The sequence below is a fragment of the Macaca thibetana genome, chromosome 1 (assembly GCF_024542745.1).
Source record: "Macaca thibetana thibetana isolate TM-01 chromosome 1, ASM2454274v1, whole genome shotgun sequence".
NCBI lineage: Eukaryota > Metazoa > Chordata > Mammalia > Primates > Cercopithecidae > Macaca > Macaca thibetana.
This window is the reverse complement of record NC_065578.1, coordinates 97,099,640-97,126,590: the sequence shown is the minus strand read 5'-3', so window position 1 is coordinate 97,126,590 and position 26,951 is coordinate 97,099,640. Positions and strand designations below refer to the sequence as shown.

At 31.8% G+C, this 26,951-nt stretch overlaps 1 protein-coding gene across 4 annotated transcripts in view; it reads left to right on the top strand.

The window, feature by feature from the left end:
* Nucleotides 1-26,951, top strand: part of DPYD (dihydropyrimidine dehydrogenase) — an 861,482-nt gene that overhangs the window by 225,202 nt on the left and 609,329 nt on the right. For all 4 annotated transcript variants that reach the window (XM_050807345.1, XM_050807361.1, XM_050807352.1 and 1 more), the window contains 2 exons: nt 13,930-14,126; nt 21,279-21,360. In XM_050807345.1, the coding sequence (XP_050663302.1) occupies nt 13,930-14,126; nt 21,279-21,360 (279 nt within the window). The remainder of the gene's footprint in view (nt 1-13,929; nt 14,127-21,278; nt 21,361-26,951) is intronic.

Sequence of the window (26,951 nt, the reverse complement as noted above, 5' to 3'; positions counted from 1 at the left end):
AACATGGTGAAACTCTGTCTCTACTAAAAAAAATAAAAATAAAAAAATAAAAAATTAGCCAGCCATGGTGGTGTGCACCTGTAGTCTCAGCTACTCACGAGACTGAGGCAGGAGAATCACTTGAACCCGGAAGGCAGAGGTTGTAGTGAGCCGAGATCCCACCACTACACACCAGCCTGGTGAGAGAGTGAGACTCCATCTCAATAAATAAATAAATAAATAGGGAGGTCTGTGTGATGAGGGACTTTGAAGCGTAAAGTGTTTATCTGCAGTTTTATTTTATTTTGGAATGCCTAAGTGTGATTTTGGTAAAGGTGGTATACAAGTAAATTTAGGAATAAACCTGGCACATTTATGATACAGTTTGACAAACTGATCAATAAAATCTATCAGTTCATGTTTGTAATCTAATGAAAAATTACTAATATATATAGCTAATAACTTTTTTCAGGTCATTTATAAATAGGATATAGATTAGACTATAGTTTGTTAGATTGATTGTATGTCACACTTGCCCTATTATCCCAAAGTTTTATCACTTTAAATGAGATTTCTCTATACTACTTCTATTTAAAATAGCTTTAATATAGATTTCTCTATACTACTTCTATCAATTATTTATGAATGTTTTTCACCCACACCCAACCCTCAAACACAAAGGTGAATTATTTCTGAGGGAAGTAAGATATAGATGAAAAATATGCCTTAAGCACTAATAAAATAAGTATTTTTTACCTGGGTAAAATGTGTCTGTCTGGAATGCAAATACAAGTAACAACTTTCAAGACTTGATTTGTGTCTCTCCTTTTTCTCTTAATGAAGTGATTAATAGAAAAGAATAATGTCTTGATAGAATTCACTAAATATCTGACATTCTTCTCCAGAAATCTTTAGAAATCTGTTAAAATAGTCCTTACTGGCACAATGACTTATAATAAAACTATAGGGCCAGATGAATTGCTAGATGATTTTCATCACAATATTTTAGTTTGCTTTAAAACTGTATCTTGATATTCAGAGCTTAAAAATAAGCTACAGTGATTTGGGGGCAATAACTTTAAATTTTACCAAAATTGCATGGTTAAAATTATATGCTGTTAGTTTTTTCTAGGTTAGTTTTTAAAAATATATGTAAATATATACAATTTCATGGGCAATTTACAGTTTTAAAAGATTCATTGGTTTAAGCTTCAACAACTTAAAAACATATACTTTCATAAAAATATTTGATGAATGATAATATAGAGTAGTATAAAGCAATATTATTGTATCAACATGAATCACTTGTAAAAGGCATGATGCTTTTAAGTTAACATTTAAAGCCACCCATTTATCTCCAAATAACAATGATAAATAAAATTTAATGAAAGTAGAAAAAAAAAATAAGAGGTGAACTGAAAAGGAAATATAAATACCTTTTGGGCCAGAAATGGTATAAAAACATGGAGACTTAGTTATTCTCTGCTAACTTCTGCTGGGGAGTGGTCTAGGGTAATAAGTGCCCAAAACATCTTGCATGGTAGAGGATGGGACTCAACTCCACCTCATAGAAAGTTTAAAAAAAATAGGTGCAACTGCTGTAAAGAGCTGGGGCTTATAGAAAGCTGCAGAAAGAAGCAGAGACAGCTGTACAGCAGGTGTTGTGGGCATGTGTCTATGGCACAGTGATTTGGTTCTGTGATACCTCTAATACCTTGAACTGGAACCCTGGACTTTACGAAACTTGGTTCTGCAGTGGGAGAGAGGGATAGGAGTATTGTTGATTGAAGGCCACCACATACCTGATATGAAGCTATAGGGGGAGTGCAATGAAAGAGAAAAAATTCACTCAGTGTAAATGAGAAACAAAAAGGTGGAAACTACTACGTTAGGAAAGATAATTTATCAGTGATAATTTAAAGACTTACCTGATGGTACCTGACTTTATTCTAATGAAACACAAATAGTATTATAATCAGGCCCTTAAAATTAATATGTATAAATTAATATCCTAAAATGAGATAAAATAAAAAGAAATCAGCAGTGAGTTTAATATAAAGAATAGTTGACTTGATTTACACTGTAATGACAATCTCAATAGAAAAGGTCAGTTTTGGGCTGGATAGAGGCACAAATTGCAGAACTAAAGAAATAAAAAATAAAAATATTATCTGAGTGTTCAACCAGAATACAATAAAGAGATACGAATAAATGAAAAGTTTAATAGAGAAGTTCAGAAGCTTCTAAGTCTTCAATACACATGTAAGGGGAGGTCTTAAAGTAGAGAGAGAGAGACTGACACAGGAGGAGCCTTAAAGCAGTTATGGTGGAAAATTTTCCAGAAGAAAGGAAAGATGAAAGGTCTTCACCTAGACACAGGGTTGTGGTAATATTGTGCAATACTAAAGATAATGAGAATCAGAACTTCAAGATAAAGGGAAAGCAGATTACTTGAAAAACCAAATGACAATTACTCTGACCTTAGATTTCTCATCAGCATCTACTAAGAATTATTCTTTAGAAGGAAGGAAACAAATGTGGAAAAAAGAAGAAAAGAAACAATGTGTAAAAATATGGTTGTGAATATAATTAAATATTGATCCCAGAATAATAATAACTTATTTTGAGGTTTTAAAAATAAAGATATGAAAAAAGTTTTATAATATTGACAAGGAAGTGTTTTGGAAGATAAAAATAATAAAAAGAAAAAATCAAAAGGTGTAATATTCATAAACATTTATACACATGACAACATAACCTTACTCAAAATTTGTAAGGTTTATTTGTATAAAGTTTATTAGATTGATTTAAGAAATCTATAGTTTTCTGAGCCTGACTAACATAGAACAAGTGCATCTTTTCCATGCACTTGCAGACCATTTATCAAAACTGACCATGTACTAAAAAACAGTGACTTATAAGTGTGCAGATAGTCCCCAACTTAGTGATTCAACTTAAGATTTTTTGACTTTAAAATGGTGTAAAAGTGATACACATTTAGTAGAAAACTAACTTCAAATACTCATTCAACTACATTATTTTTAACTTTCAGTACTGTATTTGATAAATTACATGAAATATTCAGCACTTTATTCTATAACAGGCTTTGTGGTAGATGATTTTGCCTATCTGCGGGCTAATGTAAGTGTCCTGAACATATGATTTTGGATGAGTAAAGTTTGTCATAACCAAACTATAAACACTTACGTTTTCAACTATATTTGGTCAGTTTAAACCATTTTATTCAATTTGTTTATCAAATCCCCAATATACCTTTGTATAGTCATAATAACATGGACTTAATGTTCGAATAATCTTGTGAGTCAGTTCCTTTGCATAGAAAATGAACAATGATACCTAAAGTCAAAGATTTTTAGGATTGGAAATACAAATGTTAAGTTCCCCAGAGAGTGCCTTGTAAAGAGAAGACATTCATCACAAGAAGCTATCACCATTGACTCTAACCCTCACAATAAATTGCTGAAGTAATCATTGCTCTTTTAATTTTCAGAATTGGTATTTAGAAAGGCAAAGTACTCTCTAATATATATTTTTTGTTGTTGTTTTTAAGATTTGACTTATGTGTCAATTTCTCTTCCGGGTAGGTTTTACCTTCTCGAATATTCTGAGAGCACCATATGTGAAAATTAACCCTGTACCAGACAGGCTGCACAGTAATATATTTTATTAAAAATAAGACATATTAGTGCTCTATTATCCAGGGAGCTACTTACTGGAGAGTCTATGTTTTTATTCATACTGGTGTCTAGGACATAGAAGGTACATAAACAATACCTACCAAATTGAAAAGGAAATTGAATGAAAGAATATTCTGATTTCAGCTAACACGGTATTTTTAACCTGTCAGTTGTACCTCTCAATGTCTATTTTAATAATATGAAAATTATGGAAAAATTTTTTGAGAATTACTAATACAGTAATAATTTTGATAACTAAAAATTTGACATGACATGAAGTTTTTATCATTTCTAATACATTTGAAACACAGTTCTCACTTTTGGTGTTCCTGGTCTAATTGTTGTGAAGAAAACTATTTCTCAAGGAGCCCAAGTATATTTCTTTTCAAAGGATGAATGCAGTGATTAGTATGTACTCAGTATTTCCTTTGACTTGTTTTACAAAAAGAAACAAATAACAAAGAAAATTACATAGAAGCATCTCCTAGAAGGTATGTAATTTCAGGTAACTTACTTTTGGATGCACAAATAGCAATCTTTCCCCATTCAGGCATTCAAAAGGTAATGAGACATTCATCCCACTAATTAAGTAACTCAAGAAACTGAAACTAGCAAAAGAAAAACTGATGTAATATTTTTATTAAGATTTATCTTAGACCTACACTGATGAAATAACATTCCTTTGGAAATTACCAGAAATTATTTTTGTTTTATAATGAAATCAAGCTAAACACTTGCAAGAGTATAATCCTCTTATGAGGTATGCAGAATACTACCATACTGTTACAATTCATCCTTCAACTAGTAGAGATATTCTAAAATTTCCAAGAATATTTTACTTCTCATGACTTCCCTATAGCATGTATTTGCTATTGTTTGTTTAATTAGAACAAACAGAGTAACTGAGGAATAATTACAGCTATCAAACATTTATGTTTATTTTCATTATGTACTGTTATAGAAAACAAGAAAGGTTAAAACTAGCAAGAGTTACCGTCAAATTTGAATTGGTAGATATACTTTTATTTACAATGCTTTCTCCTTTTTCATTTATAGAGCACTATAGAAAATTGTACTGTTTCTGTCTCCAGAAGGTGAGGAGACTTAGGGCTCCTCTCTGCATTGCAATCTTTCCATTTTAAGTATCAGTTTAATCTCTCCCTTGCTTCAAAGTAATGTGAAAATTATGGAGAAAATACTGGTAAAGTCGATTTGGACTGATGAAATAAATGCACTTTCTAGATGAATGAAAGGTGAGAAATCACAGAATGAATATGCAAGAAAATGAATATTAAACATGTTCCTGAAGGGTGTACTGTGTACCCACAATATTAAAAAACGTAAAAGTAAAATTAAAAAAAATATATCACTTACAAAGTAAAAAAAATAAGTAAAATTTTAAAAAGGATATTCACTTTTAAATAATTATTCTTCTTTATCACTAAGGTAGAACTGTTTTCCTTGGTGACTTTTACTACTTTATTTAAGCATATCACTGGAGTCCAGGAATTTTGAAATTAATCAAAATCTTAGTGCCTATTAAAATAATCTTAAAATAGTCCACATGATACAATATTTGTGGGGAAGGGAACACCTTAAAAAGAACACAAATACAATGTTATAAGACAAGAAAAGGAAATGAAATATACGCAGAGAAGGAAAAAATAAAACTGTCTTTGTTAGCAGTTGACAGAATTGTCTATGTAGAAAATTCCAAAGAATCAACAGAAAAACCCCTGAAATTAATACACAATTATGGCAAAAAGGGATATAAGATTAATATACAAAAGTCAGCCACTTTCCTTTCCGATAGCAATAAATGATTAGAATTTGACATTAAAAATATACCATTTACATTTGCATCCTTAAAAACGAAATGCTTAGATATCAATCTAATAAAATATGTATAAGATGTATATGAGAAAGACTATGATACTGTGATGAAATAAATAAAAAATACTAAGTAAATGGAGACATATAGACATATTCCAGGTTTCCAAATAGAAGACTTAGTATTTTCAAGATGTCAGGTCTTCCCAGTTTGATCTGTAGAGTCAGTGCAATCCCAAATCAAAATATCAGGAAACTATTTTATAGATATTGACAAATGGATTTTAAAGTTTACATAGAGAGGCAAAAGAGCATAATATTGAACAACAAATTTGGAGGACTCAGACTAACTGACTTTAAGACTTACTGTAAAGCTGCAGTAATCAAGATAGTGTGGTATTGTTAAAGTAATAGACAATAGATCACTAAAACAGAATAGAGAGCCCAGAAATAGACACACATAAATATGGCCAACTTATCTTTGACAAAAAAGCAAAGGCAATACAATGGAAAAGGATAGTCTTTTCAACAAATGATGTTTGTACCACCCTACTTCCATATGTAAAAAAGTGAATCTGGAAACAGACCGTACGTACACCCATTAAAAAAATAATTAAAGATGGATCATAAACCTCAATGTAAAATGCAAAACTACAGAACTCTTAGAAAATAACATGGGAGGAAATCTAGATGACCTTGGGTTAGGCAACGACTTTTTAGGTACAACATCAAAGGCTAGATTTATAAAATAAATTATTGATAAGATGGACTTCATCAAATATAAAAAATTCTGAGCTTGGTGTGGTAGCATGTACCTGTAGTCCTGTCTACTCAGGAGGCTGAGGGAGGATTGCTTGAGTGCAGGAGTTTGAGACCAGCCTGGGGAACATAGTGAGACTCTCATCTCAAAACAAACACAGAAACAAAATTAAAACTTCTATTCTGCAGGAAACTTTCTTGAAAGAAAATGAAAAGACCAGCCACAGACTAGGAGAAAATATTTGCCAAAGACATATCTGATAAAGAACTATTATTCAAAATGTCCAAAAGTCTCTTACAACCCCAAAATATGAAAACAACCCATTTAAAAAATGATACAAAGACCTTAGCAATATCTCACCAAGAAAGATATACAGATGGAAAATAAGTATCTGAATAGATGCTTCACATATGTCATTAGGGAAATGCAACATAAAACAACAGTGAGATACCACTATACTATTACAATGTTTAGTCTGCTCAGTTTGCTATAACAAAATACCATAAACTGAATAGCTTATAAACAACAAAAATTATTTCTCTCAGTTCTAGATGCTGGGAATTCCAAATCAAAGTGTTTGTAGATTTATAATGTGCTCATAACCTGCCTTCTGGTCATAGGTAAAGGCTTTTTATTGTGCCTGTCTCACATGTGGCAGGGGCAAGGTAGTTCCCCTGGGGCTGTTTTTAAGGGAACTAATCTAATTGAGGAGGGCTCCTCATGACCTAATCACCTCCTAAGGCTCTCATGACCTAATCACTTTTTAAAAACCCAACCTTTCTAACATTTGTGGTTAGTTTTCAACATATGAATTGAATTGCAGTGGGGGGGGGGGGGGCATGGACACAAACATTCAGAGGAGACCAAACAGCCAAAATGCAGAAAACTGACAACACCAAATGCTGAGAGGATGAGGAGAAATAGGAACTTTATTCTTTCCTGGTGGGAATGAAAAATGGTACAGACAATTTGGAAGACAGTTTGACAGTATGTTGCAAAATTAAACATACTCTTATATGATCTAGCAATTTACCCCAAAGGGCTGAAAACTTACATTAACATGCAGACCTGCACTTGGGTATTTATAGCAGCTTTATTCATAATCACCAAAATTTCTGAGATATCCTTCAGTAAGTGAATGCATAAATACACTACGGTACATACAGATATTGCAATATTATTCAGGATTAAAAAGAAAGGAGCTATCAAGCCATGGAGAGACATGCAGGAAACTTAAATGTATGTTACTAAATGAAAGAAGCCAATCTGCAAAGGCTGTATATTGTATGATTTCAACTATATGGCATTCTAGAAAGGCAAAACTATGGAGACACTAAAAAGACCAGTGGTTGCTGGGGAGAAGGTGAGAGAGGGATGCATATGGAGATTAAGAAGATTTTTAGGACAGTGAAAGAAACTATTGTGTATGATGCTGTAGTCCTATGATGCTATTTTCATAATAAAATTTTTGCAAACCCATTGAAGGTTCACCAGTTGTAATAAATGTACTCAAATGTAGCACTCTGGAGAGGACGTTGATAATAGGGAGTCAATTCTCTTAATGTACCAACTACCTTAGTTCTCTGGTGTCAGGGTAGCATGGTGGGAAACAAGATGAGGTAGTTCAGTGTTCTTTGAACACTTCATGAACAATTGTTGATTTGTAAAGTTAATTTATTAATTATAATAACTAGCCATTTTTGTTAGTAGATTGACTAGAATATATTATATCAAAATATATTTTATCGGAACATATGAATTTAATATATTAAAATATAACACATTCTAAGTGGGTTAGGAATGACAAATTCATATATTTATTTCAGTTATACATTTCTTATTGGAAAATTAGAGATATATAATGAACTTTTTAACAATTACTGTGAAAATGTGATAATAACAGAGTTTAAGAGTTCAGGCTTTGGAGTCAAGTAGCCTTAGGATAAAATCTTTTGCATATGAACCTGACCACAGTTTTTTCATCTAGGAAATGGATCTAATAATTGTACCTCCATAAAAGGAGGGTTGAAGACTAAACGATAGAGATTTAACATAAAGCCTGGAACAGAGGATATATTTCAAAAAATATTTGCCTTCTTATTATTGTGGGGAAAATACATATTAGGTATACTTTTCATTCATCTTTAAATACTTCAGTTACTCTCTTCTGATATTAACAAGTTTATTTCATTTATTATATTGTTTCGGCAGTTGACCCTTCAACTTAAAAATTAAATCGTAGAATATTAGTCAGTTGATGGACAACTGACATTTGCTTAAAAGAAAAAGAGAGGGGTCTTTCTCATGAAAAGAGCCAAATTATTTTAGAATATTTTTGTTACATTATGAAACAACAGGGAACTATATTCTAAGATATATCTCTTAGGAATTTGATACTGTAAATAACTGGACCTAATGTATCTTTTATGCATAATTTATTTGTAATTTTATGTTACACTTCTCTGAAGACTGTTGTAGTTTAATAAACGGAATGAAAAATATTATTTTTGAAAAATATTATTCATATTTATGGACATTTTGAGTTGTATAACTTGTTTTAATTGACTAACTTTTCCAAACTTTTATTTTTAATTTTAACAAAATTAAGTTAATTCTCTGTTTTTTTTTTTAACTTACACAATCTATTCATTGGCAGTTTAAAGTATTACATTATTAGTTTAATTTATATTTTTCATAAAATGCCAACTCTAGATTTATAATTGATTTCACTTTTCATAGTTTCATAATATTCACTACCCCCCATTCACCCACAAAATATTTTTGGAGTGATTTATTTGGCTTTTTGTCCATTTACTCTCATTTTGTCAGAATTAGGCTGCATTCATGGAAGTATACTGTGTATACATGAAGTAATCCATTATTTGTATTTCAGTTAAAAAAGAATTAGTTGCTGATGTTTTAAAGGGGTAGAGGGCCACTTATGCCTTCAGGTCTGTATTAAGTTGGAAAATGTAACATATATTTCAGAATTTAGGGTTGATGATAGAAGAATATTAGTGGCTAAAAAAACATTGAATGAGTGCTGACGTATTACCTAGGTGCAATAGTGTGCTGAAGCCAGCTTGGACCAGCTCTAGTACTGATTAAATTTTTAGGAATTATGTAAATGGGTTGTGAAACACAGTAATTGTGAAAAATTAAAGTATATAAACATGTAGTCATAAAAATCATATTAAAATAACTATAACAAAGACTACAAACTCACTGCCTCTAAATTATTTATTTCCCATTAATTATGCTCATGAGATTATTTATATCTATTGCATCATATGTTTGAAATTTTAATTTTTGCAGTAATGGATGTGTTCAATGTATTATCCACTAGCCACATGTAGTTGTTGAGCACTTGAAATATGATTAGTGCTACTGAGGTCTTTGCATTTTTAATTTTATTTAATTTTAATTTTAATTTGAAGTTAGTCAAATGTGGCTAGTGGATTCCGTCTTGGACACTGAGTTTAGATACATTCTGTCTCATGGAATTTGAATGCTAGGTGAAATGAGAATAACATTTGCTATATGGGCAGGCAGTTTCCTAAAGCACTTTCAAGATATAATTAGCTCATTAAATCCTCAAAGCCTCTCTATGAAATATATTTTATTAATCCCACCTTATTAAGGAGACTGAGGTGTAGAAATGTTAAAGGACTTGTTCAATTCCATACATCATGAGAATGATGGAAGTCAAGACTCAACCCCAAGAGTCTAGTTTCAATGCCATACTTTTAAAAATATACCACCTGTTGTGCTGAAATTCACAAAAGTGTGATTCAATTATTTACTACCTTAAAAATTGCATCAAGGTTAATCCAAACTCCTGTAAAACTCAGGGGGAAAACCCAGTGCAATAAAAGGTTGTAAAGAAAAAATCCCAGAACAGAGCAGGCAAAGGGATACCAACTGATAGATTAGTTTATTGAGCCAAGCAATGTAATGAGCATGTATTGAACAACTCTTAAGCTGCGGTGCCTGGGGTTGAGCAAATCAGGGGCTAACAATTTACATTCTAGTATGTGCTCATGGTACTGAGTGTACTGCAGAGTGTGCTTGCTTTCATTTCTTAAAACACTTTAAGAGTCTTTAACTCTGTGTTGGGTACTTAGTACGGATTCAGTAAACATTTTTTAAAATAATTCAATGTTTGCATTTGATAATTTTTTTAAAAGAAGTCTTAAAAGTTTTATTCAAAAAATTAAAATATTTTAGGTGAAGATACATACATATGGTTTATTATTTGGTAATTTCTACTTTATTATTTGCATGCAATTACCTAGAATTTGTGTCAGATATGTTAGGTGTTTCAGAACTTACCTATTTCTTGCTTCTGAGTGAATGCTGAGCACAAATTCTATTCCATTTGGTTATCACACTAGGGTTATTCACATTATAATGAATGCTGTAGCCTAAAACAATTCTTAGTAGTCATATTAAATCTGCTTCCATTGTAAAAGATGTCATATATAAATGATACTTAAATCATGAACGTCTTCATTTAAGATTTGTTAAAATGCAGTGTTATTTGTAAATGTTAGCAGATTTTAACATGGGAAAGTTAAATATTTAATTATTAGTTCACAAAGCTAAAATTATTCAACTAAATATGAAAGAAATTAGTATTTATTTAATCCCTAAATGGAATTAGCTGTATCTCTGTTTCCTGATCAGAGATCCTTGATCACGTTAAATGTATGTTTTAAATACTTATGAAAAGTATGTGAAATCTTTCTTTGGGGAAATATAAAAAATATATTTTAACTACATTTTAATTAATGATCTAATAAAATAAATATTTATGAAAAGTATGTGAAACCTTTCTTTGGGGAAATGTAAAATATATTTTAACTACATTTTAATTAATGATCATATAAAATTATTTATTAATTTAGAACTGGAATTTAGTTCCCTGTTCATGTTGCTTAGAAAGGAATAAAAGATAACAATATGTGTTGATTCAAAAATAATATGTAAGAAAATCTGTGCTGTTTGGATAGCACAGGGAAGAGAAGGAATGCATATTAATAATTTGTAAATAATGCAAATTGTAGCTGGGAATAAATTATTATATTATCAATTTAATCTCATTAATTAACATATATTCCCCCTTATATGTAAAAACACTGAATACTAAAATATGAATTCAAAGATGTTGTCTTCCCTTAAATAATTTATGGTCTAAGAGAGGAAACAGATAAGTAAACCAGTAAAATGTTACAAATTATTAGAATGAAAATGACAAAATATTATGAGACCATTTATCAGAGCCGTTCATCTCATGCTGAGAAATTGACCCTATAATACTTGTTGATAATACCCTCTTTAATTTTTTTTTAATAAGACCATTTGGATGTGCCTTATGTGTTTTGACTTTATTTACAGTAGTTGGTGGTACATGTGGGATGAGGTTAAGAAAATGTAAAGTCCTGTCACCTTTATTCCTCACTCTTAAGAAAACTTATATTTATATCTATCGATCTCTCTCTGGGTTTCCAGGAGAGAAAGTTACTGCTTTGACCTGTTAAATGCAAACAACTCTGTGAGCCAATCCATTAGATAGCATAAATAACTTACCTATAATATGGATTTATTCATTGGCCACTTCTATTGGTAGTCAAGTTTTGATGAGAGTAGAATAATGAGACCATTGTGATTTATTTCCTCTGCTTTTAGTTCTATTAATTTCCCTTTATATATTTAAAATTGTAATTTAGAGCCTATAGATTTAGAATTATAAAATCTTGTTGAAAGATTGACCATTTCCTTGCTATGAAATGTTCTTCAAATTTAGTAGTGCATCTTGCCTTAAAGTCTAATATTTCTAATATTGTTATATATGTACCAGCTTTCTTTTGGTTAGTGTTTGTATTGTATAACTTTGTCTAGTCTTTAACTTTACACTTATCTATCTGTGCTCTTACATTTAAGGTGTTTATCTTCCATAACTTTTGTCTTTCAATTGGAATTTTAGTCCATTTACATTTAATATAATTTCTCATGTTTATGTTTATATTTACCATCTTACCATTTTTTTTTGTTTCCTACCCTCTACCACCTATTTATAATAATTTTAATTAATACATTTTGATAATATATTTTTAAATCCCACTCCTTCCTTCCACAGTAGCTAGTTATGAATTTTGCTAAATATATTTTACTAAATGTACTTAGTAAATTTAATTTTTTTTATTTTTAACAAATTCCAGTTTTGTATTGAAGTTTACATTCTTCTTATATATTTTTGAACATATAAATCATAGTTATTCTAAAATTTACATTTGATAACCACACTTACTAGATTATGTATGTATCCCTTTCAATTTTTTTAGGTTTATTTTTCTTGCAGGCTTGGACTTTTTAAAATAAAAACCCAAACATCTTATAAAAAATTTGTAGAAACTGTGGTCGACTTATTATTCACAGAAAGTGTATTCTATCATTTGGTAGATAGATAAGAGTGAGGACTGATCACTGTCATTTAAATCCAGGGCCGAGTTGACAAGGCTGGATTGGCTATTTACCCCTCATTTGCCCTACTTATAGAGTGTAGCACTCCAGAAGCTTCAGCTGTACGCTGGGGTATTTACTAGGGCTCTTTCTTATTTAGTCACTCCAGTTTTTGTTTTTCCTGGACCATCTGGTTTTCTCTTTATTTCCTTAGGTTTTTGTCGTATGCACTTTAAGATTTAAGCTCACTTTTCTGCACTTTATTTTGCTCCAGGTTAATGGCCTCCTACATTTCCAAAACTCTGTGTCTCTCTGGTTTCAAAAGACTGCCAACATCTCTTTTCTGAGCTGTGGTTCTCTTCAAGATTCTTAGCCTTCCTCCCTTTGGTAAGAAGTGGCAAATCCCTCAGGGGAAAAGTGACTTCTGGTCACCTAACTTCGTTCTTACTTTCTCTCTGAGATGTTAGCCCTTCCAAGATGCCTGCATCAGTAGTTATTGAATGCTTCAACTATTTTTTTAAATCATTATTCTCCCAAAGTTAATCTATCATCATCAAAAGCAGAATTCAAGAAATTATTTGTTAAATGTCTACTGTGTGCCATGGTAATGCTAACTCCTCTAATGCAAGGGTAATGTGTTTACATGTGATGTGACATGTTTTCTGATTCAAGGAACTAACATTCTACTGACTGACATGGAAACATAATACATGCCACAGATAGGTTGGTAAGTGGTTATGGTAGAGACATATGGATTATGCTGTAGGAGCTTAGAGGAGATGCACTTAACTTACCCTCTAGGTGGGAGTAGGGAATGTGCCCCAGAAGTGTTTCCTAGAGGAGGCATGACTCTAGAAAGGAAAGATTGAGAGTTAGCCATAAATCCTCATCTAGTTGACACAATAAAAGTTGTAAGTGTACCATATTAATACTGAAAATGTATTGCTCATTGCTATTTAAAACAATAATTAATTTGAAACATTAAAAATATGTTTGAGGATGTAAGCTAGTTTCAAAATTTTTTTTTCTTTTTTTTTAAATTTATTTATTATTATTATACTTTAAGTTGTAGGGTACATGTGCATAACGTGCAGGTTTGTTACATATGTATACTTGTGCCATGTTGGTGTGCTGCACCCATCAACTCATCATTTACATCGGGTTTCAAAATTTTAACAATGGCAATTGATTTCTCCATAGGTATTCAAGGCAATGAGTATCCCACAGATCAGAAATCCGTCCCTGCCTCCCCCAGAAAAAATGTCTGAAGCCTATTCTGCAAAGATTGCTCTTTTTGGTGCTGGGCCTGCAAGTATAAGTTGTGCTTCCTTTTTGGCTCGATTGGGGTACTCTGACATCACTATATTTGAAAAACAAGAATATGTTGGTGGTTTAAGGTAATGCCTACATTTATTTCATGTTTATAGTGTCAGAAATGAGGGAGCAAAACAATTATGAATATTGTTGGTTCATGATCATATAGAAACTTCAGGCTCACAGATGGTATTTTAAATGTTCTTTTTCCAAATGTTCACATTTTGATTACATTATTCACTTTAAAATTTGCAGTTGGCTTGAAGCAATATTTATTTAAGAAATTTTCTCTCTAGTTCTGTGAATTTAAGAGAAATCTCTGCAAATTATTTTTTGATTATGAGAACCAACCATATGAAAGATGGTTTTAGCCCTGTGAATATTTCTTTTAATGGAGATATACCTGAAAATCATGGATATTAGTGATGGGGAAAACCTAGCTCCATGGAATATTGGACTATTCATTGTGTTGTCTAATTAGATATGTTGTCTTACATATTTTCAGTTTAAAATTTCTTAAGTCTTACTTTTGACTACTAGAAATGTATTTAAATATAACATTTTTAAAATCATGTAATCATATTATTCCCATGAAGATTTATACATGGGAATGGGAATATATATTGAAAATAAACAGAACTCTATACTAGACATATATTTCATTATCATAAAGAAATAAAATTTATTATGATTAGGGAGTATTTATTGCTTAAAACATTTGATACAAAGTAAAGAATTTGGATGGTAACTGAATAATATTACTCAATTGATTTTTATTTTCCCTGCATATACTATTAAAAAATCGTGGATTATAAAAATCTGTTTCTATGCTTAACATTTAAATTTGTTATGGCTACTGCCCTATGTGTAACCAATAAATTAATCATACCCAATAATCACAGAGGATAAATTTAATCAAGTTGTTACTAAAATTTGTGAAGTTTCTTACGTTTTTTGGCACCTCTGAATATATGTTAATAAATGTATAAATTTCAATATTACTCAAACAACAATATGCTAAGCCCAAGATAATACAAAATTATCAATTATTTGTATCATTGATAGAAATATGTTGAGATGTTTATTGACATAAATATTGATGTATAAGCTATCATTAATATAATCTTACTTGACTGAATCATCAAGCAAAAATATCACATACTAGGAAGACCCTTTAGTGTGGATATGAAACATAAACAACCTGATTGTTAAGAAATAATTATTCTTCTGTATTGATGTTCCACTACTCTGAATTTCAAGAGATTACATGTATTTTATGAATTTATTTTTCTGGAAAGTAAAATGTCCTATATATTGTTTTGCTGGAAAGATTTAGACTATCATGTTAATGGCATTTACCACAGCTTTATTAATTAGAAAAAGACATAGTCTATTAACAATATATGTATAAGCATTGTATGTTTTTTTTCAGTTATACACATCAGTGAATATCTGAGTTAACTTTTAAAATATGAACTTAATTTTTCACCCTGGTAAGCTGGGAAAAATCTCTTTGCCACTTGATTGCATTTTCACAAAAGGGCTAAAATGGAACCCACCCTGTTTATCAATTACTCTGTATTGCCAATTTTGGTAGAAGATTACTGTTGTTAGCCTATCTCTTTTTTAACTCAAATGCAGGATAGATATTTGTAATTAATATAAATTAGTACTAAAGTTGGTTTTTTAAATTTATTTGCTGAACATGTTTTAGTGAGGACAGACTTCTTTGGATTCATGACCAAACATGGTGGTTTTTCTTTTAAAGTTGTTAAATTTTTTCTTTTGGCTTTGAATCTTTTCAGTGTGTAGAGACAATATGAAATATTTAATCAATCTCATTTGTACTGTCCCATGGTAAAGGCATTCTGTGTCACTGTTACAGGATTATAAAAACTGACGCTGGAATTTAACCAGAATTGCAATCACAAAACTTTCCTGTTAATTTATTTTCTACTTATGATTGCCTCTTATTCTCTTGTGTCTTCAAAGTGGCTGAAAAAGATTAAATTAGCTTTGTATGTGAAATCAATTGCTTAAGGAAGTAATGTCAAGTTTTATCTTTCCTTCTGCTTTGCATCCAAACAGATTCTTTTATCCCTGGTGAATTAGTATCACAACAACTTTTTAAGAAATCGCTAGAGTCAGTGAAAAATATCTAGGATTAATATCTATTGCATTGAGCACATCAATTATTTTTAATCTTGCAACAAATTTATAAAATAATCAGTAGTTTTACTTTCCTCTAACAGTGGCTTCTTTTATCAGGGCACAAGTTTAACAGGGTTAAAAGGGTTTGATATTATAACAAAGATAAACAAAATAGTGTTAAGAGATTTTTAAGAATGTATGCACATATATACTTTCTGACTTTTTGCTTATAAATTAATATATAAGAATTTTGACGTTATTGTTAGGAAGGATAGTGAGGCCAATGCTGCCCTTTGCTTTACCTCTTTCAAATTTTATATCGTTTTTATTAGGCCTATTACTTTTCTTGTTGATTGACAGTAAAGAGAAATGGAGTCTAGGTGAAATAGTTATAGCAATAGGAAATATTTTGAGAATGTGTGATGTAATACAAATTTAAAGTCTATTATCCATATGGTAATGAACTGAAGCATACCTCTGTCAGAGTATGAGAATTGTGCTTTAAAAAGAATGGAAAGTTGTTATAGATACATTTCATTACATGAAAGAAACATGAAAATAGAAGAAAGATTTTTTTTCATGTTGTCTTGACATTCCACTGACTATACTAAAGGATTTATGATTACAAGAAAATTTTTTTTCAAAACCTTAGATTGTTACAGGATCAGAGATAGAAGAAAAGTTTGTTTTCCTAAGCACAACAAACTTGGAAAATAATCATTCCTATTAAATTCTGTCTTCTGTCCTTTTATCTCCTTTCTCACCATGCAGTCTTCAGAGTAATCTCATTTACTCTCATAGTTTCAATTACCACCTACATGCAAATTTCTTAAAAATCCCTATCTGCTCTGACCTCTTTCTCCATTCTGAGCAACAGATTTATACATTCAAATCCTAGATATCTCTTCATACACTTCATATCAATGATCAATGTTGCTTCTCTTTCTGAGTTTTCCATCTCAGGGGATGGCATCACCAAAATGGGGATTATCTGGGCTACTTTTTAGTATCCTGGCAATTCCGTTTTATAAACACTGTAAAAAAATGTCCTCTGATATCCTTTACCTCTCAATTTCCTTTTTTTTTTTTTTTTTTTTTGGATCTGGCACTTTCACCCTGGCTGGAGTGCAGTGGTGAGACCTAGGCTCACTGCAACTTCTACCTCCCGGGTTCGAGAGATTCTCCTGACTCCGCCTCCCAAATAGCTGGGCGTATAGGCATGCACTACCACGCCTGGCTGATTTTTGTATTTTTAATAAAGATGGGGTTTCACCATGTTGGCCAGGTTGGTCTTGAACTCCTTACCTCAAGCGATCTATCCGCCTTGGCCTCCCAAAGTGCTGGGATTTCAGGCGTGAGCCACTGTGCCGGGCCACCTCTCACTTTCTTTACCACTGCAGTAACCTCCTTCCTGATTTGTCTTTTCAGATTCATTCTTCCTTTAGTTTCCAAATCTGATTTTATTACTCTTCCACTTGAAACCTTTCAACAACTCCTCCTAACCTCAGAGATAACGGATCTGGCCTGGCATAAAAACCCTTCCAAGACCTGATATCTACCTGTATTTTCCCCTTTCTCCTTCCCTCCATTCCTTCCTTCAGTATATATATCAATCACTTGACTATGAGCTGGTCATGATTTCTGGCTCTATTTAGAGCATAAAAGTAAACAAGGCAAAATGCCTTCTCATGGGGCCTATATTTTAGTCATGGGGAGACAGACAATAAACGAACAATAAACCAAATATAGAATATATTAGGTGATGATAAACGAGGAAGTTTTTAAAAAAATGATGGATTAGTGGTATACCTAGTATACTAGGTACTCAGAATAGATTTTTTTAACATACTATCCTCTGGTCTATACAATAAAATTCCATAAGAATCATACAATAACCAGTAATAATTATTTTTAATTTATTCCTGTAAAACAAAAAATTAATGATTAAATTATTTTAATATTAAGGATATAGCTATTTTCAATTTTAAACACAAAAATTCCATGTGATCATACAAAATGACAGAATTGAAGTAATTCATATTGCTTCATGTCCTATCATTTTATCTATTCCAAATCAACTTTTCACATATTGGAATCTGTAGTATCACAGAGTGGAGGCATATGTCGCCCGCGGGGAGTTGGAATGAGGAATGCCTGTAGCTGAATCAGCAGGTGCTGATGGCCTCTATTTAATGTAGTTCTGCAAGTTAACTTTCCTGTAGAACACAATTTTAATTAAAGAGTTGGTAATAAAAACGGGATCATTGAAAGCTTACATATATATTACTAAAACTCAAAAACAACTATGGCTATTGTTTATAATTTAGACCCACCAGAGAATTTTTTTTTTTTGGCAGAGACATTGTTTAGGATATTAGTGATATTATTTAGAATTACTAGCTGATGAAAATAATATAAAACGGGCCCATTTTAGTAAGTTTTATAATGGTTTTTAAATTGTCTAAAAAGAACACGTTCTCTTACTGCCTGCATCTGGGCTTGGTATGGTGCTGGAAAGGGAATAGTGTGTGATACATTGAGTCTGGGGCCTGAGCAACTCATAAAATGGGGTTGTCTGAGGACCAGTGTTGGGATGCAAGAACCAAAGCTTACTTTTAGGCATGATAAATATGAGATACCTGTTAGACACCCAAGTGAACGTAAAAGTCTGGAATTTAAGAAGAAAAATGTGGAAGCCATCACACACTGATGATATTTTAAAGTCCTAAGACATTTCTCCTACCCACTTATATCATCCCACAATAAGCCTTCCCTCCTTTGAAACACTTGTTCAGATTTGGTGTTTTACATTTGTCATTTTGTTCTGCTTATGTATGTGCTTATGTGTTTCATCTATTTGCTGACTTCATCTATTAATGAATATAAATACATCACATTTTTCACAATCAGTAATTTCCACCCACCGCTACCTACCTAAGTGTAACTAAATCTAACTAACATTTCTCAGTGTTTCACATTTATCTGATTTACTTTAGGAGATGCTGGGAAATGGATTCTCTCACACTTATTCATTTAACACTGTGCTAAGTGTTGGTGACAATGGTTTCAGAGCAGCGTGGGGCTTTTAAGCAGAGCTGCTGAAGCCCAGCAGCCTGGTTTCCATTTTCTCTGGTGCCTATATCTGTTCAAAGTTATACTGCCATGGGTGGTGCCTGCTCCTTCCTCCTTTCTCAGGTTTCTTACTGCTAGGTTAGGTGTTCCTTCCTTTCTTTTTCTCTTGCCAACAGAAAAGTTGTCCCTGTTTTCTCTAACATGCTCTTTCAGAGTTTTTTCTTAAGTCAGAACCACTGGCTTGCACTCACACCATTTTTTTTTTCCCTTTTATTCCATGTGCTTCCACTTATATCCCATAAAAATCCAAGAGTTGACCTGACTCATTGGAAGGTTCTCAGCTTCACGATATATCTGGATGTATTTAAGATTCTCATCTTGTTGTAGTTGGTTTATTTGGCTGAAATTCGTTGTTCATAGTCCATTGGTTTTGCTTTCCTGTTCAACCTTTTGAGGATCTGCATCAGTGCCCGATTTTAGTCCATATTTAATCTCTCTCTCATGGAGCCGCATGTCTATCAAGTCTGGGTATCTGTTTGTGTCCACATACGTCCATAGTTGTTAAGAACCTTTTTACTTAGACTTTGAAGGGGAAGCCTTCTTGGTGCCCAGAGCATTCTGGCGCATTCACGTTACCTTGAGGTAATGTGACTGGAGTTCACAAGTCGTCTTAAGAGATTTTTATCTTTTCCCTATGCTTGAATTCATTCTTAAACATAATCTTATATTTCTAACTAGAGGGAAGCTCCTTTAGTGTACAGCTTTGATTTTATAGTGTTTGATACCTTGCATTTTCTATAGCATTGAGCATGATGTCTTGCTGATTGATATATAAAAATTAATTGAATAATCAAGTTCTTAAGTCATCAAGGAATGAAAAGGCTGTACTTTGGAAGACTTTTCAGTTGATCCAGAAGATTCATCTTCAACAATTATTTATTTAACGAATTAATCTTTGTAATATTTAAAATATAATTGCTATTTTATACACACACACAAACACACACACACACACTAAAGATATAGTGGCTATACTTCTCTCATTGTGCATACCACATTCTAAATGTAATTATCTTTTATGTATCTTTCCCTGATCAGAAAAAATAACTTATTAACAGTGAGAATTTGGTACAATTCACCATCAAATCATTGCAGCTTACACTTACCTGGCACTTTGTAAACACTGTGCCTGGCACTATTCACTTTTAATGAGTAGGTGAATGAATGAATCAGTGAATGAATGAATGGATTGCTGTGTATTCATGCACATACATAGCTTCATAATTGTTAACAAAACATTGGAAAGTGTCTTGAGCTTACTTTTAATACTCTATTATACTACTAGAATACTAGTACTATAGACCTCATGATTGTTTTTTTAAATGAAGGCAATAGGCATTAATATACAATAGGATTGTTTTTTCATGACTGAACCTTTTGGGATACTCTTTGCTTTCACAGAAGACTAATTTATTGTAAAAATATTCTGTAGATCACATGGAACTGATTTTGTAATATTCTAAACAGTATGATAATACAGTTACACATTTGCATTTGAGCAAGCTAGAAGTATATTTATAGAATATGTGTATGAATATTAGTATATATGTGTACACATATATTAAAATCTGTATCTCCAACTAGCTTTATTAATAGATTTTAAGATTTTTTTTTATCTTAGGTATTTATAGAATTATTATTAAATAAATCAACCACTTTATTGAACTTAAAAGTATTGAAATTTCTTTTGGCCAGTTTTATGTTTATCATTTTCTATTGCTGTAACTTAGTTATTTTCATATCAATTTCTACTGTATCTTCACTCCATGTAATGTTTTTATGTCAATAAAAATGTAGATGTCCTCATGCATATCTTATGTGATATATAAATATCCTTAGAAGAGATATTTATTTACTACTAGTCCGTGAAGACATGTTACATTTTTTTAAGATTGGTCATTTTTCTACTGATGCCTGTTTTTCTTTTTTTTTTTTTTTTTTTTTTTTTTCAGTACTTCTGAAATCCCTCAGTTCCGGCTGCCATATGATGTAGTGAATTTTGAGATTGAGCTAATGAAGGACCTTGGTGTAAAGGTAAATGAGAAAAACACCTATCTGTGTACTGCTCAAAAAGAGAGGAGTAAGCTCTACGCAAAGATTAACAGCAAATGTCACGCATTTTAGGAAAGAACAATTAAAAGCTACACCAGGCAGAAGCACAAAGATGCTTCCCCTTGCTTAGGGCATTTGTCTGTCTACTGTCTGAATGCCACTAGCCTGGAAAAGGGCAATCAATAGTTCTCATCTGGCATGCCTGCATGTGATTAATTGTCTGTAAGAAACAAATTCCTAAATTGCTTTAGGGGTTCAGTGCAGCTAATAGAAGGATTTGGTTTCTTTAATCACGTTTTTTCATGCAAGTTGTGTGCACTCTGAAACATTAGTATTTCACAATTTGGAACATAATTTCTTATGGAGATTTATTTTATTTATTATATTCATCATGTCAGTAGTGTGAATGTGATAATCCTTTCTCAACACAAGGAGTAAATCAGTGGGATAAAAAGCAACAGCTTCGTATTTTTTATTATTTTGTGAAATAAATATTGTGGTGTTCTTTTCGAGATGGTTGAAAATTAGGCACATTGTTATTTTCAGCATATAGCTTTAAATATTTCTCTTCTTTTCTGTTAAGAGCATTATACTCTAGCTCTCCACTTGAACATACTGCTATTTTTGTTTCAAAAATGTTAATTTTTCATAATAGATATAACAAAATAGATTAGTAATGTACTGTGATTTACGTAATACATGCTGTAAGTATATGCAGAAGATATTTTGAAAAGTGATTAACAAACTACTCATACCTTTTGCATTTACCAGTAAAACTTAAAATGAATCAATGGAAGAGAAGACACTCAAAACAATATTTTGTGGTTTATATTTATAATTACATTTTATTTGACAGTGGTCGGGTGATGAAACATTCACACAAAATGACTAAACAAGATGTCTGGGAATAAAAACACACAGTGTAGATTTGGGCAACTTTATAAAATCTTAATGTTCAAAATTGCAGTGTTCAAGATAGATAATTGAGGGGTGATTATTTTACAGAAGTATATTCTGAAAAGTTTTAAAATGTCTTTCATTTTGAATACAAGTTCTTCTCTAAATCTCATTAAATAAGGAAATGATGATTGAAATTTCCAACTATTAGAGTTGGTATTTATGACTGAATTGAAGATGAATGTTCCCAACACAAAGACATGGGGAATGTTTGAGGTGATGAATATCCTAATTATCCTCATTTGATCATTACACATTGTATGCATATATCAAAATATCACACATACCCCATAAATATGTACAATTATTATATGTTAATAAAAAATAAAAAAAGAAATTAGGCTTTATTTCTACATTTATCTTATATAAAATTGCAAAATTGCATTCAGTTTTCACAGGACCAGATATATTGCATAAATTAGACCATACCCATTGCTCTTTGAAAACTCATCAAGGCGCAGTAGTAGGCAATATACTGAGTGCCAAGAAATATCCTAGCTATAGTCATGCCACTTTTTATTTTCTTGTCAGATATCTTTGGCAAAGTCTATTAATATCTCGAACATTGGTCAAAATCGGCTCAAATAAAAAGTATGCTACTAATATTTCTACAAAATAGTGAAATACTTGTTTATGTATGCAAAGAATATCTCTGGAAAGTTATAAGAATCTGATAGCACAGATCGCCTTTGAGAAGGTGTGGGAAACTTTTTTCAACATTTTATGCACTTGAATTTTAAACTCTGAATCTGTTACATTATTGAGGAAAAAAATGGAACCTAAATTAGAAAGCTAATAGTACTGTCTTGTCCATCTCTCAAGCTGTTTTAAGATGTGAAGGAAATGGTGTTTTCAAATTTGCTTTGTAAACAATAAACTGTATATACAATTCTGAGGAAAGATAGCAGTGAGATTCTTTTTCACTTTGAGGATTTGTATCCGTTGATGAGATACTCTTGTAGCTTTTATGACTTACGAACTTTAGCCATAAGAGGGTACATTTTCAAAACGTGGTCTATGCTTGTTACCTCCTTTTGAAAAGTCATCACCGAGGTTCTTTTTATAATTCCTTTTCTTTGTCCCTCTCAACTAGTATTATATATTTTAAAGTCAACAATGATTTCCTGGCAAAGAAGTGAACTATATTTGTGGGTTCATACTGTTTGACTCCCATGTAGCATGTGATACATAAGTTCTCTTATATACGTATGTATGTACTTTGACTTTTCATGGGCCTAGCATTATCTTGTTTATTCTTCTAATTTTTCTTTCTTCTACTTATTCTCTACTTCCCAAATAGGTTTTTTCATTTACTCAACAAATAATTGTTCAGAACTTATTTTTGCCAAGTAATATGCCAGGACTAGAACCATGTAGATCCATCCTTTTTTTGAAATCCAGTCCTGTATGCTTCGTAGTTTAATAAGCATATTATTAATAACATAAACTGATTATATCCAGAACCCAGTTCAGTTTCATTACATTATCTTCACTCCCAACTATCTTTTTTAGCTGCATTTCCTATTGAATATTTTAATTTCAGTTTGTCTTATACTTATTAACCAATCAGTCCTTGTTAGTTCTAAGATTAATTTTTTCGAGTCAAATATCATGTTACAAGAAAATGAAGATAATTTTATTTGTTATTTGTATGTATTTTTTTCTTCCACGATTTCAATAACTAGCATGTTAACAAAAGAGGTATAATTCATGGAATACTTTTTCTTCTCTCTGAAATAGAATTTTTAATCATATTGAATAAATATTTTTCTAGTCTTACATTAATAAATTTTATTAATTAAAAAAGTTAATAAAGTGTGTTAAATTTTTTAATTCCCCTTTGTAAATACTTATGTTCAGTTTGTGTGTTGAATTATATTAATCATTGAATTTCTAGAATATATCAATTTTGGCATCATGTTTATTTCTGTACATGTAATTCAGATTCAATTTGTTAGTATTTTTAAAATTTTTTCTTTTGCATTCATTTATTTATGTAATGGATATTAAAACTGGAAATATAGCAGGGAACAGTCAAATATTATTGTTCATTACAAGTTTTGAATGTACAAAGACTATTTTTGTTTTGCTTTATTTTTGTTTGTTATTTTGTGAGTTTTTCATGATAGAGTGATATTAGCCTTATAAAATTAAACTTCTAAGCATTTTATTATTTTCTCATTGGTAAGAATATTATCCTGACACATCTTTTTTACTAAATTTGGAAGTTGTCATCTTCTCCAAGCCCTCTTATGAAATAGAACTATGACCATTTTTCTCCATATCTTCTATAAGTTTTTTCCACTGATTTTACTCTGTCAATTTTGCCAATATATTTTTTCTAGAAAAATTTCTGCTTCATTAAGGTTTTTGAATTTATTAGCAAAAATTTAAGACTATTATTTCAGTATACTATAAAAATATCTCATCTGTGCCTATGATTATATTTGCTCTTGCATCTCTAAATTTACTTTGTGTTTTCTTATCTAGTTAATATTTTCTTTAAAATAAGCAGTTATCAAAGTTTTGTTTTCTTATTCTTTAATTACTGACTATATCTTTATAATGCTTTCCCCTGCTATTCTTATTTGTTATTCTCTTTTTTTAAATTTATTTTTATTTTATTTTATTTTACATTCTGGGATGCATGTGCAGGACGTGTAGGTTTGTTACATAGGTAGACATGTGCCATGGTGGTTTGCTGCACCTGTCAATCCATCACCTAGGTATTAAGCCTCACATACACTAGCTAATTATCCTGATGCTCTCCCTCTCCCTGCCCCACTCAACTGACCCCAGTGTGTGTTATTCCCCTCCCTGTGTCCATGTATTCCCATTGTTCAGCTTACACTTGTAAGTGAGAACATACAGGGTTTGGTTTTCCGTTTCTGTGTTAGTTTTCTGAGGATAATGGCTTCCAAATCCATCCAGGTCCCTGCAAAGGACATGATCTAATTTTTTTAATGGCTGCATAGTATTACATGGTATATATATGTACCACATTTTCTTTAGTATATTATTGATGGGCATTTGAGTTGATTCCGCATCTTTGCTATTATGCATAGTGTTGCAGTGAACATACACATGCATGTATCTTTATAACAGAATTGTTTATATTCCTTTGGGCATATACCCAATAATGAGATTGCTGGGTCAAATAGTATTTCTGGTTCTAGGTCTTTGAGGAATCGCCGCACTGTCTTCCACATGGTTGAACTAATTTACATTCCACTAACAATGTAAAAGCATTTCTATTTCTCCACAGCCTCACCAGCATCTGTTGTTTCTTGACTTTTTAATAATCACCATATTGACTGGTGTGAGATGGTATCTCATTGTGGATTTGATTTGCATTTTTTCCAATGATTGAATGAATTTGAGCATTTTTCATAAGTTTTTTTGGCCACATAAATGTCTTATTTCTCTTATCTGTTATTTCTTGTATCTGTTCATGTCCTTTGCCTAAGTTTTTGTTTTGTTTGTTTGTTTGTTTTTGTTTTTTGGTTGTGTTTTTGAGATGGAAGATGGAGTCTCACTCTGTTACCCAGGCTGGAGTGCAATGACACTATCTTGGCTCACTGCAACCTCCACCTCCTGGGTTCAAGCTGTTCTCCTGCTGGAGCCTCCCAAGTAGCTGAGATTACAGGTGACCGCCACCACACATGACTAATTTTTTGTATTTGTATTAGAGATGGGATTTTATCATGTTGGCCAGGCTGGTTTTGAACTCCTGATCTCAAGTGATCTGCCTGCCTTAGCCTCCCAAAGTGTTGGGATTACAGACATGAGCCACCGTGCCTGACCTCCTTTGTCCACTTTTTAATGGGGTTGGTTTTTTTCTTGTAAAGTCGTTTAAGTTCCTTGTAGATTCTCATATTAGACCTTTGTCAGATGGATAGACTGCAAAAATTTTCTACCATTCTGTAGATTGCCCATTCACTCTGATGATAGTTTCTTTTGCTATGCAGAAGCTCTTTAGTTTAATTAAATCTCATCTGTCAATTTTTGCTTTCGTGCAGGTGCTTTTGACGTTTTCATTATGAAATCTTTTTCTGTGCCTATATCCTGAATGGTATTGCCTAGATTTTCTTCTAGAGTTTTATAGTTTTGGGTTTTACATGTAAGCCTTTAATCCATCTTGATTTAATTTTTGTATAAGGTGTAAGGAAGGGGTCCAGTTTCAATTTTCTGCATATGGCTAGCCAGCTTTCCCAGCACCATTTATTAAATAGGGAATCCCTTCCCCATTGCTTGTTTTTGTCAGGTTTGTCAGAGACCAGATGGTTGTTTGTGTGGTCTTATTTCTGAGATCTCTATTCTGTTACATTGGTCTGTGTGTTTATTTTTGTTCCAGTACCATGCTGTTTTGGTTACTGTAGCCTTATAGTATAGTTTGAAGTCAGATAGCATGATGCCTCCAGCTTTGTTCTTTTGGCTTAGGATTGTCTTGGCTATGTGGGCTCTTTTTTGGTTCCATATGAATTTTAAAGTAGTTTTTTCTAACTCTGTGAAGAATGTCAATGGTAGTTTAATGGGAGTAGCATTGAATCTATAGATTGCTTTGGGCAGGATGCCTATTTTCATATTAATTATTCTTATTCATGAGCATGGAATGT